Raw genomic sequence first — 16,843 nt, 5'->3', positions numbered from 1 at the left:
TCTTGTCACAGTCCATAAAGGTTTGGAGACAGTGATCTTAACTGTGCTTTTTTTTTTTTTTTCACTTTTTTATTCCATTTTTTTTCAGTAAAATGTTAATCAGTTGTCAGATAAACGTAGTGCAGTAAAATGTATTGAGGTAGAAGTATCTGTAATCTGTACTGAAATATAATACCCAGGTAAATATACTGAGTAATTGTCCACTGCCGAGCTTTTATTGATTACAGAACATGTAATTTTCTATGGTGATATTGATTACATATTGTGATTTAGTCAGTTTTCTGGAAATTTTAATCGAGAAAGTACCTACAGTATAAAAAAAAAAATAAAATATGGGGATGTCAGTTTACAACAATAGAGCCCCAGTTCCAGGCTCTCAAATAACAGGGTTTTCTCTTCTTCTGGTTTGTTTTCTTGGGACTTTTTTTTTCTTTTGTTTGTTTTATGTGATTGTAGAGTGAATTAGACAAAACTAGTGATTCCACAACTCCACAATGGGCTTCATGAAACTGTGATGGGAAATTTTCCCTAATTTTTGACATTTTATGGACCAAATGATTAACCGATTTATTGAGATAATAATCAGCAGATTCTATTTCTGTCAGATGCACGAACAGTCCAGTTGTGGTACTGTAGGTCAGTTTTAAAAAGTGTCTGTATCTGGGTTTATGGTGGTGGTTGTGTCGTTTTCCTGCTGTTATGTCAACACCCACTGCGTTTCTGAACTGAGATCTCTCCGTGTTAAATTTGTCAGAGTGAGCCGGCAATCCTGTGAGGATGGTCCGCTGCTGGAGGAACAGGAGACGGAGGGCCAGCGGCAGCTACACAGCCTCCTGCTGCAGCAGCTCCACACTGATGCCGACATCGACCGGTCAGAAACCATCTGTTTGTACCTCCAGAAGATGGGTTTACATGAAAATATGACAGTGTCCATTGGTCACATCTGTTATCCTTCCAGCCAACTACATTTTTATTCAGTCCTCAGACAAATAGTCGATCAATTTACCACATTATGATCTCCTGTCTTTGTAAAAGATAAAATCCCTGCTGAAAACAATCACATGGTTCTCACACTGAACAATAGATCTTGAAAGCAGCATAAAATTCAAGCGACAGGACATAAGCTCACCTCACCGCTGGTTAAAGTAGAAGTGAGCTTGACAAACATCTGAAATGCTAATAAGGACTTAATTCTTTAAAGAGAACCACAAATTATTGTTTATGTTTTTGCAGTGTAGTTACAGCCATTTCTTTTCAACAATGTATCCTGAGTATAGTTTATAGTAAAGAAGATGATACGCATGTGGAAATTATTATTCAAATCAGGCACAAAACATGAATCTGTGTGAAGATCAGTTTGATTTATAAACACTCAGATTAGGATCAGATCATGGCTCTGTTGCTAGTTAAGCAGTCACTGGATGAATTTACTGTTACACAGTTACAATAAACAAACATTAAACAGAGAGAATAAAACTTGGCTGTGTGTTCATGTGTAGATCAGTGGGAAAAGAGCACTGTCTGCAGAGCTCTCCATGTTACTGTGAGCTGCTGTGGATAAAAGCATCAATCAAATTCTCTGTTATGTTACTTTCACAGTGTCCCACAGAGCAGCCTGGAGGATTTTCTACACACAGAGTCTTACACAGGCATCTTTTATCAGTAGTTTCTACATCAGAAACAATATTTAGGCCATGTAAAGTGTCCCTTTAGAACCGGTCTCTGACTGCAGCTGCTGGTGATAGAGCTGTATGATGTACACATCATCTATACACACCACTGATCTCATTTTGGAATAAATTCTGTCTTACAGATGTGTAGCCAAGAGGCAGTGCTTCGCCCCGGCGACACTCTATCGGCCGTTTGGGGAGCAGGCAGCTGGAGTGAGGAGCCTGTCCCAGTTCCAGGCTCTGCAGGATGGGGAGAAGGAGCTGGCCAGCCTGCGGGAGCTGGGCCTCACTGATGCTGAGATCCAGCTGTGGCAGAGCAGAGATGCACCAGAGGTGGTGGAGAAGGTAAAACCTGCCAGAGAGGGAGAACAGGAGGAGCTGGGTTTGATGCTTTGCCCTGTATGTGTGCAGTTTGTGTGTTTCCCCTCACGAAAACAAACATATCCGTGAATGATGAGTGTCCATTTTCCCCAACTTCTACTGTATTACCTGCTTGAAAGTATAAGGCCTAAGAAACACCTTGTGTTTTTTTTTTTATTCCAATTTACTTTCAACTTGGGGAAAAGTGACTGATGATTTTCAAATCTAACTTCTGATCTAACACTGATATACGTACTATATATAAACCTCATCCAGCAAACTAATGCCTGACCCCTGACTTTGTGCCCACACAGTCCCATGGTGTGTGCGCGGCTCCGGGGGCGAAGCAGCAGCGCCTGCAGGAGATCAGAGACAAGATCGAAGCCAGGGCGGAGCTCCTGTCCCGTCCACAGCGCTTCGCCAGCAGCCGGCCGCTGTCACGCCGGGAGATTGAGATTGAACGAGCGCTGTTCCAGGGAACCGACCGCTTGGGCTTCCTCACCGCGCTTTACCATCGAGGTACGGAGTGCTACAGGGTCATCAGGGTGAGAGAGAGCCGTCAGGTTGCAGCTGCCACCCACTATGGAGGACAAGCTACGCAGCAAGATTTTATTTATTTATTTTCATAATGATAAAACTGAGATGAGATGATAAAAGACAGAAAATATTCCAGAGGAGGTCAAACAAAAGTCTCTCAAACCCAAACATAAATGAAAGAACAGGTTTTTCAGGCACTTACACTAAATGAGTTTCTTACTTAGAGCTGTTTGAACATCTGACAGCAGAATAGACAGAAAAGACCGTTTCTAGAACACCAGCTTTAGAACAGAGTTTCTAGAAAGGTAAAATTATGTTCTCTACATTCCAGAGCTTAAATCACAGCCTCCATACATCAGTTTTATTTTCAAACTTTTTATAACGAGGAAATTGGTCAAATTTTCTATTAAAAAAGGTTAATGTTTCAAATCAAAGGCAATAAAATCTGCAAGCAATCAAATCTCTGCACCTGGAATTACCTCATACATGAAAGTCAGAATGAATCGGGTTGAATGGAAGAAATAATAAATCAGAACAGACAGAATCTAATATTGTGATAAATGAAATTGTTCAAAACAAGGACAGAGACGAGAGAAATAGGGTAAAGAAAATCAGTGTTGATGTTTTTTTTTACTCCACAGATGAAGACAACGAGGAGGGCCAGCAGGGGGCGTCATCCTCTGATCCAATGGACTCGCTCTACAGAGACGTGCTCCGTGAGGAGAGACAACAAGCTTCACTGCTGGACTCCGAGGGACAAATAACTGCAGCATCACACCTGTCTACACACAGAACTGTATCTGACCAATCACAAAGCTCACAGACAGACAGTGACCAATCAGAGGAAACGACTGGGCATCAATCAGAACAGCCAGGGTCGAGTTCAGATTCCACATGGCAGCAGCTCACTCAGGACGGACAGGAGCAGACGCGACTGGCTGCTCCAGTAAAGATAGAAATAAACCAGCCAATCGGCAGTCTGTGTGGGGCGGTGAAGGCGGGGTCAGGGGTACCGCTGACTGTCAGAGGGGAAATTGAGACAATTACAGACGAAGAAATCCTGCAGAACCGTGAACCAGAGGAAGGGATCCGGAGCATCTCGAGGTTCCGAAACTACCAGCCAGGAAAACCCGCCAAGGTGTGGACAGCTCCATCTAATAGCCCCAAAGTGTTTTTTATGGCGTAAACAACACGTTCCTCGTGGTTAGCTCATCAGACATTTGTTTCAAGATAGCTACAGTGATGATGGTTTCCAAACACAAGTAAAAAAAATAATTATTTCCCAGTGAACACCAGTCCAGAGATTCAAAAATAGTTTAAATCTGTGTAAAAAATCAGCTCAGAAATGCTCTCAGCTCTTCCCTCTGGTGTAGCCATCAGAAGAGGCATCACCTCAGAGTGTGCACTTCCATTTAAGTGTGCATTTTATTTATTTTAATAGCAGAGTAGAGTAGAGTATATACTTTAATTTTAAATCTGACCTCAGTTTAATAGGCACTGGTGATTTCCAGCAGCTCTGTGGACAGTATATAGTCATAAAATGAATAAATCCTCATTCAACAAATTAAAATGCAATAACTTCCTCACAGGATTAACATCAGAGACAGTAGTTTTAAAGCTAATGTTTGCAGCACACTCAGATGCACACATTAGCAGTTGTCATCCTGAACAACTTAATGCTCGTAAAATGAAGCATTATAATGAAATAAATCACCTCACGGTCATTTAAAACATTCAGTATCTGCCTGTTGAGAACCGCTGACTCATAAATTGAACTTGGTTGAGTCTGTCCAAAGAAAAGGACGATAATAGTTGTGGTCTGTGATTATATTTCCCTCCAGCACATCCAAGAGCTGCAGGTCCGAACAGAACACCACACCTTCATAAGGTTAGGTAAATACTGCACACGGTGTCACAGTGGCATGACGTGCAGGCAGAAAAAAAGAGCCCGTGATGTGTGTGGTTATTTGCTGTCTGTGCTGTAGCCTCACCTCACCAAAAACCACAGGGGGGGGTTCAGAAGTACACACTGAATACGACGCTGTGTTGTGAAGAGAAAGTGTCAGCAGTGGCTAACAGGTGGTTTTTGTTTTGATGGGACTCCCTGTAGGTGCTGTGTGTGAAGAACATGAGTGCTCAGGCCTCAGTGGCCCAGCTGGTGGCGCTGTTCTCCAGGTTCGAGCCAGAGAACGGGCCCCGGGTCATTTACCGCCTGCTGACTGGAAGGATGAAGGGTCAGGCCTTCATCACTCTGCCAGGTGAGAAAGCAAGAGAGAGGGATGCAGCCCCGGTAACCATGGTGATTTGTACCTGAAAGCGAAAACTTTCCGTCATAGATTACACATTAGGCCTGTTAATAGGTGTATTTATTTTCCTCTGGCAGATGCTGAAACGGCCCAGAGAGCCTTGCTGTTGGTCCATGGATACCGGTTGCTAGGGAAACCTTTGGTGGTTGAGTTTGGCCGTGAACGACAAGAAGAGGAGAAACAGAAGGAGAAGGAAGTGCAGGAGGAGAGGAAATAAAAACAAAATTAAATGATCATTCATGACAACAACATGGATCCTCCAGAGTTGTGAATAACAGGCTGAGATGGACGTGATTGTGTATTATTTATTTTTTCAAAGTGATCTTCGTCATATTAATAAATATGTTTTATGCCAAACTACCATTGATTGTGAAGTGAATCTTATTTTGTATGTAGACTTAAAGACTACATACAAGACTTAAAATTACCTGTCATAAAAACAAATTATAATATGAAAAGAACAAATGCAAACAAGATTAAAAAAAGAGGAAAAACATCAAAACTGAATAATAATGTCAAAAGTCTTTGCTTATTTCCTCCAAATATGTCCTCATAAATGGCCACAACAAAAAGAGACCAAATTTTCTTGCCACCTTTTTCCATTTTTGAAGACACAAACAAATCCTTTCGTCCTGTAACTGCCTGAGGGGGCAATGCAGACACTGAACCCTCTGACCTCAGTGTGATCAATAAATGCAGCATGTACTTCTTCAGTCACAGGGATGTACTCAGAATATGTGATAGGAATGAATGAACGTGCTCAGATTTACTGTTTTGGCTGTATAAAGAACACAACAGAGGAGACGTGATGTTCAGTTTTCATTAAGCAGATCATCTGTCCGTCAACCAGGTCCCCTGCCTGACAGTGTGAAGGTCAACTGCAACGCTTTTAGACTCATGTTGAAATTCAGTGTCATTCTTCTTTTGGACACTAGATGGAGCCATTCAGTCATTAAAGGTTGGTCTGCTTCTGGAAGAAAAAGGAGAAGTTAAACTAAGTTTCTTGACAAAGACATAACACACATAATAATCCCTATAATGTCGCTTATTATCCCATTTTCGGTCCAAACACTGACATTGTTTATGTGCTGTGTTCTGAATGGCTGGTGAAGAAATCTCAGGGTGTAGAGACTCTGTTTCTTATGTGATGATAAGATGTCAAAAGTTTTACTCAGAAGACCAAACCAAAATGTTCATTAAAAGAGAAATGTTTTGGTTGTTATAGTTTAGTTGTACTTATTTCCTGCTGCAGAGAATTTGATTTAAACCAAAAAATAACCATGTGGACTAATATGATTTTTTTACTCTTGGAATTGAAATAAAAATACCAAATGACAAATGTAAACTATTGTCAGAGATTCATTTGACCCTTTAGCACAATACAATTCTTTGGTGAACATTTTCTTAATTAATATTGGATTCAAAATCTTTGCCACACTTTTTTTAGGGAACACATGCTAGAAACATACTGCTTTCATTTAGTCCTTTTTTTGTTTTGAATTTTTCTCACTAAGACTCTTATTTTTGGACCAGTTTGGTTCAAAAATATGAAATCTGAGAATATATTCACCAACATACCAGGACTTGTCTTCATCCGGTATCTTGAAGACATGAATTCAGTTACTTTAGGATTCTGTTGTTACCAAGTTCCCTGTTTGCAGATCTTAAGCTGGTTTGCTCCACGACCATCAGCCACACTGGTCCATGTTACTGTGTCGTCTCCTCAGTACGACGTCGTTTGGTTCTTGATTTCTCTTCTTTGTGAATGTTGTTTGTGTTTGTTCTCTGCGTTCCTCATTTTGAATGGTTGCTACTGCAGGGTGTCCCATGATTGGCAGAGCATCATTATGCACAACAAACTAGTATTAAACTTCATATAATAATTGTGATTCATACATTGCTAAAGTCTTGTTCATGTCGGTGTTAGTACATGATCTTTTTTATTCACTACATATCTCCTGTGCACCAGGAAACAGGGACTGTTCACTCCGTCCTGATTGTACAGACTCTATCTGTGATAAGAAGTACTAAAAGAACCTACTGTATGTACTGTTTTCGAGGTAGTGTTTGTCTTTCTCACAGCATCACTGTATGCGTGTCCCTCGTCCACTTATCTCTTAGTGTTTTCTCGGTCAAATGTGAGTTGGTTGATCCAGTTCAGTTCCTGACTGTGCTCAGGCTCCAGTTTCCCTCTGAACTGAAGTGTTTGATATTAGAATCTGAACTATATCTCACCCGACACCAAGCCAGTGCATACTAGACCTGAGCAGAAACTGCCTCTAATTACTTTTAAGCCCACACGGACTGCTTTGCATTTTTGCATTGCATCTTCCACTGGGATCACAAAAGGTTTGTATGGAGGCCTGCAAAGCTAATGACCTCAATGATATAACATGCAGAAACTCTGATATGATGAAGCCTAAAGACTTTGCATAATTTGCTGCTCATGTGTTCTCAAGTCCTCTCAAGACCCACTAAAATAATGAGCACAGGCCCAAATAAAGATCTGCACAACCTGTACCACAAATCGCTGGTTGAAAGAGGATCATGTACTTAAGCCTCAAATCTAAAAAGTGTTACCACAGTTTCATGACTGTAAACTGACCCAGTGAGCACGTGCATTTCAGTCTCACAGTCCACCTGTTGGTCGAACTTAAACTGCACGTTGACTGGACTAACGTAGTGGCTTTGTTTGTTCAGGTTTGTTTGTGTTGATCTTCTGTTTGCCTTCAGTTCAGGGCTGTGATCTTTCTCCCACTCTGAACTGTGAAAACAGCAAACGTCGAAAGTCACCAGTATCACTGGCAGTCTTTACCTTTCAACAAGTGCCCTACAAAAAAGGCTTCATGTGCATATTTCATGTTAATACTTTACACTTGGATTTTTAGGAAATGCAGAACAGCAATCTGATAAAATAAAACAAATCTAAATCTAAATAAAGAACCAATTTTTGGTCATTAGAAAATTTAATGTGTAGAGAAAATGCTTGGTCATTATCATGGCTCACCAGGACACCTAAATGCAACAGCTCCACCATCGAGTTTATTAGTTCCACATGTGCTTTTCCTGCTGTGATACATGCATAACCATCTGAAAAAAACAGTGGTCAACAAATGGTAAGAAAGAAATATTTGCCTTTATTTCCAAATAAAAAAATAACCTAAAAACAATTTTGGTGTTTGTTTAAATCAGCTGACAAAAGGATGTTCTGTGACCTAGAAATACAGGATATCCCTGATGATCAGCAGGGATGTGGCGCAAAACATCAAGCGCAATTAAAACAAAAAAGAAGAGGAGATACCTGGACATTAAGAAAGAGGTGAGAGAAGAGTTTCATTAGTTGCAAGTCACTATATTCATCCATTTTTGCAGATGTGCATACAAATCCATCAGAGTAGTAGAAAAATGAAAAAGTAAAACAGATCTTCACAGAATCCAAACAGACATAACACTTTCACACCGTGATGTTAAGGCACAATAATACTTGGAAACTTTTACAGTCAGAGAGCCACCATCAGGGAGACGGTTAGATTTTGAGAATACACTTGATGTGGACAGTCCAGAGGCTCAGCTGATACAGTTCTGTGTTCTGTCGGGTTCAGAGTAGAAACGTCGGGGTTGGCCTTAGGTCCCTGAATGTTTACAGATGCAGCAAATAGTCAAGTGGCGTTTGAGTGGAGTTACTTGATAATTAAGCGTCAGCATCAGCGGTTTAAATGATTAGTCACTCATTGTGTTTACATTTTAAAATGTCCGTGAACTGTTCACATTGTTTTTTCACAAACTGCGTCTTCAGATATTGTTCTTATAACTGGCAGCACTTTCTACTGAACTTTGTAAACAACAGAATAAAGGGTTGTTTAGTTTTCATTCACTTTCAACACGTCTGTGTGTGTGTGTGTGGGTAACAGATGATTTGGTACCGAGGTCGTGCAAGTGCGTGACATCCTGCACATTTTAAAAGTGTAGATACACAGTGATAATTCTGCCAGCCAATCGTGTCGTGGTTGTCGGTTTTTAAATTGTCCTCAAAAATTTTACAAATGTTTTAAAAAGAAAAAAAGATCCAGGACAGATTACAGCTCTGTCAGGGATTCAACGACAACGGCTGATTAAATACTCTGTATAAAAACATTTCACTGAGTGTAAGTTGTCAGAAAGTCATTTCTAAAGGTGTGATGGAGTGGCAGTAACCTCAGACATATCCTGTGATGTCATATCCTGCCGCAGTGGGCTTCTTGGCTCCTTGGACTCCATGTGTACTCAAGTGGGAGCCGTTACTGGTGCTGTGCACCAGTGTCTGCCCCCTGCTGGGTGCGTTGATGCCCCCCACCTGCAGGGTGGGGTTGCGGTAGGTTTGTGAGGTGGTTCGTACCCCGGTGCCTGGCATGCTGGCCCCTGCCGGATACGGATACCCTCCGCCGTGCCATCTCCCACGACCACCATCCTGCTCCGCCCAACACGACACACAAAGCAACCCCCCTCCCAGCATGGAGACGAGTGCTGACGCCAGACCGACGTATAGGCACTCCCCCAGCTCATACTTCATGCTGGCAGGTATATTTGGTCTGTAGAAGGTCTGGACCACCTCATGCGTGGTCCATGCAACAGGTATGAGAGCCAGAAGGCCTGCAGTGAGGAACAAGCCCCCACCGGCACCAGCCACACGACTCTTAACTGCACCGGAGCCCTCCAGGCAGAGAGTGCACTGCATCCCCAGGGTGGACATGGCAATTGCAAGAAAAGACATCACTACGGAGATGACCATGAGGGCACGGGCTGCCTGCAGGTCAGAGGGAAGGGCCAACATGGAGTTGTAGGTCTCACACTGGAAGGACCCCGTGCTCTGGTAGACGCAGTCCATCCACAGGCCCCTCATGTTGGCCACAGCTGTGACGATGTTGGAGCCAATGTGGGCAGAAATCTGCCAGTACGGCAGCACTGTGGCAACGAGGGTGCCCAGCATCCCCAGCAGGCCCAGGAAGAAGCCCATCAGCTCCAGAGCAGCTGATGCCATGACCAGAGCGGAACCTTGACCCAGGGAGATCAGCTCCTGTCAGAGTCACAGAGAATGAAAATATGGAATATGGATTTAAACCCATATTCAATGTATACAAGGCTGTCAATATTTTTAACCCTTACAGTAAAAAATAAGAGCAGTATAATGAAAAGGGCTGTGTTGAGGTCAGTTTATTAAACTGTACCAAATAGTTTAATTTAAGTTTTACTAGCAATGGGATCACCCCAGCCGCGATGCAGTACACGAGTACTGCAGTACTAAACTATCAAGAGTCGTAGCCTCAGCTCCGCTACGCTGACACCTGCAGCTGGTTTTGTTACCCTGCAGGCTGATTTCTTCACACAGAAACCCTCTGCTAACTTTAACTGAATATTGTAAATTAACTCCGTTTTTTATTAGATGTGTATTCAAGATAGCACAGCCATTTAGTCTGAAAGCTAACAAGCTGTGATTAGCTAAAGATGATTTAGCAAATAACCAGTGATAGCCGCGAGTAAAATGGACCAAATTATGCTTTTATCTTTTTTTTAAATTCTCAATTAATAAAACTGAATTCATCAGATTTAATTCATCCAGTGGGGTCTTCTGTAGCCTTGTAATCACACCAAATAAGTTCCCAAGTTACTCATTTTGTGTATTTGCAGTGGTTTGCTAACCACTGAAAGCACATAAACGCCGGCTGTAACTGCCAGCTACACCATTTCACTGCAGCTCGTTGATACTGCAGGTGTCGGAAATTCCCGTCACCTCTGACTCCAAATAGAGCTGATGAAAAAGATTTTTCCCGCTTAGTTCGTTGTAATTACAGCCTGCTGGACATGACGTGAATGTGAGTGTCTGTGTCTGAGGAACTAACCCACTTGTTCTATGTGGCAAATCCACGAATCCTGCTACATCTCAGGTCAAACCACAGGCTCATACAGTGGATGAGGAGACAAATTACCTTCAACATTTCATGGAAAAATGAATGGATGGCTAAACAGGTACAATGGTAGGTCATAGGCCTATAAATCTTTTATTAGTTTAACCTTATGACTGCTCTTCCTTTGACTTGTTTTTGGTGTAAAATTTCATTAATTTCCAGATTGTTTCCCAAAGTTTACATAGTTGTCTGTCCAGTGCAGCTGCAGCCATCGATTGGCTCTTTTGAAACTCTGTTCGTAGTCATTGGTTTGAAAACTCAAGTGCTAATTGCCACGTACAATTCAAATAATTTGTGATCAAATGCACAATCAACATTACACCACATGTCAGTGTTACAGCGACAGTACCGCACACACAGAGCCAGCATTCATGCTTTACCTGAGACTGATGATGGACGTGGAAGAGCCAGACGCTGGACTCGTCGAGAATATGATTGTTTGTTTGCTGCAGGAGCTTAGATTCCAGTTGGAGAGGAGGATGAGGGGGTAGAGGATGAAGACACAGCAGAGCTTGCAGCCTGTACAGATTGTATCCACCACTGGTATTTCTGTTGAATCTGCTCCTGCTTCTTCAGTAGAAAAAAACGCTGTTGTTCTTCTGTTTCTTTCTTTTCCTGTTATCAGACTCTGGCTGCCTCCTCAGACCTTGACATAGTCGCAACTGTTGTGCTGCTGCTGCTGCACTTTGAAATGGCACTTACTCTGCCGGCTGCATTGGACTGAGGGAGCCAGAAAACACTCAGAGAACATGTGCTGTTTGACAAGAAATGTAATCCTTAGAGTTTTATATCTGTCTGTTGCAGAGGACTGACAAGATAACACGTCTATAATGCAGGACGGCAGACACAGTTACAGTCTGAGCTCCTGCACATTGTCTCCCGGACACCGTGTCTCGTCTGTCTCAGTCAGATGTTCTGCTGTCTGTGTTTGAGAGTGAGATCTCTGTCCCTTATCCAGACCTTCACCTCCTGCCATGTACACACACACGCTGACACCTCTGACAGTGACACACACATCCTCTCTGCCGGCCACGTTAATCATTCTCTCATCGGTCATTTCTCCAAAACAGACCTTTGGAACACCAGCGGCAGCAGCTCGGCCCAGAAACAGAGACATCTGCAGACCCCTGGAACAGAATAGCATCAGTTTCCTGAAGAGTTGAGTAAAATCTCTTCCATTAGGAAAAAGATTTGATGGTCACAAACTGTATTACTTTCATGAAAAGTAAAGAGCTGAGAAAAGAGTTATCCTTTCATGTTATTGGAAAAAGTGTATCGGCTCGCTCTGCAGAAATCCTCAAAACTGCTGGTGAGCATTTCTTGTATTTTTAATTAAAATCAGTGAAAAAATCTGCCCTGAAGCAAGAAGGGAAAAGTAAGGAGAAACACTAAAATCCTTTTAAAACAAGTTTTTTATTTATGTGTTTCCCGACTGAGACGTTTCCCACTGTGCGACACATGATGGTGAAGCGGACTAAAGGTAAACAGAGCGTTAACATGGCCTTGCTTTATCATTTCCTTTTCTTTTTGTGACTCACCTTCTCCTCCTTCCTTCATTCACTCAGTCAGATGAATCCAGGCTTTTAGTTCATTACTTCACTCCATATTCATTTGTTCATTTACTAATTATTTTATTTCACATGGTGGAGTGACTCCGTTGACCTGATTTATTTATTACATTAATTTAATCTATTAATTCATCAGGATGTTTTCATGTTACTACCGATTTATTATATCTGACTTTAAACAATGTAAATATAAAGAATTATTTTTGATGGGTCCTTCCAGACACCATAGCCTGCCATAATATATTGTGACTTTACAGTTCAATTCAGCTGACACCAAACTTGGCTGCTGCTTGTGCATCGTCATCCATCAAATGTTGGTGTGGTGTCAATTTGAAGACTGCTGGTGCTGAGATCCAATCAAAAACACCAAGTCACAAACACAAACAATACGTACCATGGCGGTGTGCCCCCAGAGGAAACATGAAGATCCCTTGTCGGTCAGTGTCATTTGTCATCGCAGCTGTTTACGTGTGTCAGTATTTACAGTCACCCAGTTTGCTGCTGATCTGGATCCTGAAGCCCGACCCTTTAGTTTCTAATCCCTCAAACTGGCCCTCACATGGCAGCAGCATCATAATGGGATTAGCGTGTAATCCAGTCACTTCCCGTATGAAGCAGCCTGAGAGGGCAACGTCCACACACTCAGAAACACTGAGCCATTATTATAAACCACAGAGGGGCATTATCTGGACACACTGCATATTAATGAGACAGCTCAGGTCAGCCTGTGACTGGTGGTCTCCTACTGTGAATGAATGCAAGGAACATAAAATAACATAATCAAATAACAAAATCAGACAAACTTTTGTTGGTGAAACAAAAACAGGAAAATGTGCTCTATATGACCACAAGTATGTTAACATCTGAACACTGCAGCCAAATCCACTGAAACTTCACCGTCTCTTATCTGCTCGCAGATCATAGTTTTTTAAGACTTTCTCTGCAGTAAAATAGATTTGATAAAACACTAAATAAGTTCCTTATTTCCAGCTTTTCCTGCAGAACCAGTCAAACCTCACATGGAATCCCAATCACTAAGTTCAAAACCCTCTACCTGCCTCCTCGCCCCGCTCCCAGCTAAACCTTCCAATGATGGCCAGGTTTTTACAGCCATGTGCGATACAGGTGTTCACTTCAAATATAAAATCTGGGGTTTCTGGAAAAAAAACAAAACAAAATGACGTTAGCTAGCATAGCATAGTTTAGGCAGCTAGCCTGGCCTGCGTGGGCCCTGCTGCCAGCACCAGGCGAGGCGCGGGCGAGGCAGAGGTATTCATTCACAAGGCCAAATACATATTTTGTGAGGTCACCGTGACCTTTAGCCACCACAACCTAACCAGTTTGCCCCTGAGCCTTGAGTCTAGGTAAACGCTTTTTACCTCATATGAGGAAATTCCCTGGAGGCGTTCTTATGGGGACTTATTTTTAAATAGTCAAACCATTTGAACGTCATACATAAATGGGCTTTTACAGACATATACATCACAGGATGTCGCCACTAAATAGAACATGTGGAGTTAGCTAACATAGCATCATTAGCGCCCAGCTGTCCAGTGGACCCAGCCATTGTGCTAGCTGCCAGGCAGCTGAAAGCCATAAAGCAAAACCTGCTAGATGACAACGCCTTTCACAATACAACCGCAAAATGCTAGCCATGCCATGCTAGCTTGTTAGCTGCTAGCATTAGCATTGGCTAGCATTAGCTAAGCTTGGGGGGAGGCTGGCTTGCTGTACCCAGCCATGGAGCTGGACGCCTCAGAGACGTCACACGGTGCTGCTGTCTCCAGGTGGGACAGGGTCGAGTCCCGATGCTGCAGCTCATCCTCCTCACAGGAACCAGCTTCTTCATGGAAACACACCGTCACCAGGTGTTGACTGAGATACAAACATACACGTGGTCAGACAGCCCGCTGACTGAGGCTCTGCCCGTTGCCGGCACGGAAGCATTAAAAACAGGAAACAGAAGGGGTTAGCTAGCAGTTAGTTAGCATTAGCATGGGGGAGCGAGGCGGATGGCGGGACCCCCGACTTACTGCACTCTAAAGTTCCCACACAGGATTAAACTTTGTACCTGTCAGTGTGGCACACTGGGAACGATGCACGCTGAGTTGTACAGTTTTCTGCTCTTTGTGTAAACAGACGTCTGTCTCTTTGTTTGGCCTCACCACTGATCATGTCTTCAGGTTTCATTCACATGGTTGTTTTTTTAACAAATAGAAATCTTTTTGCCACAAGCACAATTTTTCTTCTCATGAGACTTGAATTTCTCCTGCAGGTTTGCAAAGGTTGAGTTACAACTACAAACACTGGGATTATTTGTGAACATACTCTACAAACTCTAATCATTCTAATTTGAGCCTATATGGTGTCGGGGAGTGAGTCTGTTGCGATGGCTGGGCGCAGGGCCCCCTGGGGTCCCGCCATCCGCCTCGTTCCCCATGCTAATGCTAATGCTATGCTAACTAACTGCTAGCTAACCCCTTCTGTTTCCTGTTTTTAATGCTTCCGTGCCGGCAACGGGCAGAGCCTCAGTCAGCGGGCTGTCTGACCACGTGTATGTTTGTATCTCAGTCAACACCTGGTGACGGTGTGTTTCCATGAAGAAGCTGGTTCCTGTGAGGAGGATGAGCTGCGGCATCGGGACTCGACCCTGTTCCACCTGGAGACAGCAGCACCGTGTGACGTCTCTGAGGCGTCCAGCTCCATGGCTGGTTAAAGGTCAACGTTACAGTGACGTCACAAAATGCGATTTTGGCCAAATTTGGCACAAATGTCCTCAAGGATGAACTAATTAGATTTTGGTGGTCAAAGGTCAAGGTCACCTCACAAAATGCAGTTTTGGCCTTGTGAATGTCCTCTGGGAATTTCTTCTAATTAGGTCAAATTTAATTTGTTGACACTTCTGCATTGTGGATAATCCTGGGATCTGACGGCTGACTCCCCATAGAGTGCAGCAGGAGTGAGTCCTACAACAGGCATTCAGAGCAACTATGCTGTTTTGTCCTGGTTGTATAGATACGTTTGTCCCACTGAATGAACCTGATCTGAAACACTGAACTAAAGGGAAACACAGTAAACGACAGACTGAGAAGTTAGTTCAGTGGTGAAATGATGCTCATGTGTTTCTCTTCTGTTGCAAACCTGTTGTCTTCATGTTAATATGTTTCTTTTTCTTAACAAATATTAAAATCCAATAAAGCACATAATAACAAACAGACTGATGTTGAATTAAAAGAAGAAGTTTTACACAGTAAAAATACACAGACACATACTACTGGCCAACAGGAGTAAGTGAAGCGGCTGCAGGATCCCTGTCTTCATTGGTGGAAAGATCAACTGCACTGACACTGAGTGTTATGGATGGAGCCCTCCGAGTCTCCTGCACCTACAGAAAGGTGAACATGAGGTTCACAGGTACAAGGTGTGGCAACAGACGCCTCTCCTGTACTGTGGATGATAAACACGGAAGATCAGATGCTTGATTGTAGGTACAAAGCATCAGAATTGTATGTATGTATGTAATTTAATGTTATTAATATTATGGTATGGTAAAAATGAATATCAACAAGTTTACTCAACATTGTTTGTGTACTACTTCATATGAGCGTGAAGAAATGAACCAAATGTGCTATGACTTGTGAATTTCCCCGCTGTGGGACTCATGAAGGCTTCTTATCTGATGCAGTCAGGCTGCAGTTGTGTGCCACTGGGTCATTCTTTGTGCTACCACCAGATGGAGCCAAATCCAAACAGTTCAAAGAACAACATGGTCCCTTGTTACTTAGATCCCAATATCGAGGCCTCTAACCATAAATACAGTGTCTCTTGCACTGAAATGGAAAACTGCCAGGTTATTATAATCACTCAAATCCATGTGATAATAAAATTGAAAGGGAACTCAGACCAGAAAAGTCAGTCATTCAACAGCGATATGGGACTGAAGAGACAGAAATGTAAGAATGTTAGAGACAGATCTTGGGTCAGAAACACCAGGTTGTTGCTGTTAGCATCACGTGCTCTGTGTTCTTCTGTTTTCCTCTGGACCCAGCGTGATTGAAATCCTGCTCAGTGATGAAACATGGAGTCATAGATATGTCTCTGCGTGGTGTGCATACTTGTAAATGCTACATAGAGAGGGCCTGAAGAAGCATTTTCCCCACAGAGTGAGGAGATTTTTGGGATGTGAGGACAATTTGGCCACTTCAAAGGGCTGTTTGAGGGTGAAGACCAGGATGAGGCGAGTTTTCTTCTACACACATCAAGGTTAATTGATTTTGTGATTTTTTTTGTCGCATTTATTCGTCACTTTATCGATATATTAGCCGCATAACTAGATTCACTAAGACACCAATATGATTTTTCTTAACTCAGTATAGAAGCCGATCAGGGACTTTATTCAAATGATTTTTCACACATGTATGTGTTCTAGGACACTGGACATGATTTAATGAATCAGAGCA

General features: G+C 42.6%; 2 protein-coding genes and 1 long non-coding RNA gene across 9 annotated transcripts in view; 2 read left to right on the top strand and 1 right to left on the bottom strand.

The window, feature by feature from the left end:
• rbm41 (RNA binding motif protein 41) overlaps nt 1–5,233 on the top strand; it is a 7,274-nt gene extending 2,041 nt beyond the window's left edge. For 2 of the 4 annotated variants that reach the window (XM_071506378.1, XM_071506377.1), the window contains exons 2-7: nt 755–871; nt 1,814–2,015; nt 2,345–2,549; nt 3,209–3,705; nt 4,678–4,825; nt 4,951–5,233. In XM_071506378.1, the coding sequence (XP_071362479.1) occupies nt 755–871; nt 1,814–2,015; nt 2,345–2,549; nt 3,209–3,705; nt 4,678–4,825; nt 4,951–5,090 (1,309 nt within the window). In that variant the 3' untranslated portion in view covers nt 5,091–5,233. Of the gene's footprint in view, nt 1–754; nt 872–1,813; nt 2,016–2,344; nt 2,550–3,208; nt 3,706–4,408; nt 4,461–4,677; nt 4,826–4,950 lie in introns of those variants that run through there. The other 2 variants (XM_071506379.1, XM_071506380.1) reach the window with 2 other exon arrangements.
• A 2,757-nt stretch (nt 5,234–7,990) lies between these two features.
• cldn2 (claudin 2) lies at nt 7,991–13,012 on the bottom strand. The gene is made up of 3 exons (XM_071506385.1): nt 12,778–13,012; nt 11,196–11,942; nt 7,991–9,926 (listed from the first exon to the last, which is right to left on the bottom strand). Exon 3 carries the CDS (start codon nt 9,888–9,890, stop codon nt 9,069–9,071), a length of 822 nt encoding a protein of 273 aa, XP_071362486.1. The 5' UTR covers nt 9,891–9,926; nt 11,196–11,942; nt 12,778–13,012; the 3' UTR covers nt 7,991–9,068.
• Nucleotides 10,753–16,620, top strand: LOC139637577 (uncharacterized). 4 transcript variants are annotated; one of them, XR_011694628.1, is made up of 5 exons: nt 10,753–10,884; nt 11,886–11,973; nt 12,641–12,820; nt 13,374–13,508; nt 15,669–16,620. It is a non-coding gene; the product is annotated as an uncharacterized lncRNA (long non-coding RNA). The 4 variants fall into 4 exon arrangements; XR_011694629.1 differs by having other exon boundaries at nt 11,886–12,124; XR_011694627.1 differs by having other exon boundaries at nt 11,886–12,295.
• Nucleotides 16,621–16,843: the final 223 nt, after the last annotated feature.

Source organism: Trachinotus anak, unplaced genomic scaffold (assembly GCF_046630095.1).
Source record: "Trachinotus anak isolate AG129_WGS33_773 ecotype Australia unplaced genomic scaffold, CSIRO_AGI_Tana_v1 ptg000020l, whole genome shotgun sequence".
Taxonomy (NCBI): domain Eukaryota; kingdom Metazoa; phylum Chordata; class Actinopteri; order Carangiformes; family Carangidae; genus Trachinotus; species Trachinotus anak.
The sequence above is the reverse complement of the archived record's forward strand: the minus strand, read 5'-3'. Positions and strand labels throughout refer to the sequence as shown.

Coding starts and splice junctions, on each gene's coding strand:
- cldn2 (XM_071506385.1), bottom strand. CDS start 9,890: ATGGCATCAGCTGCTCTGGAGCTGATGGGCTTCTTCCTGGGCCTGCTG.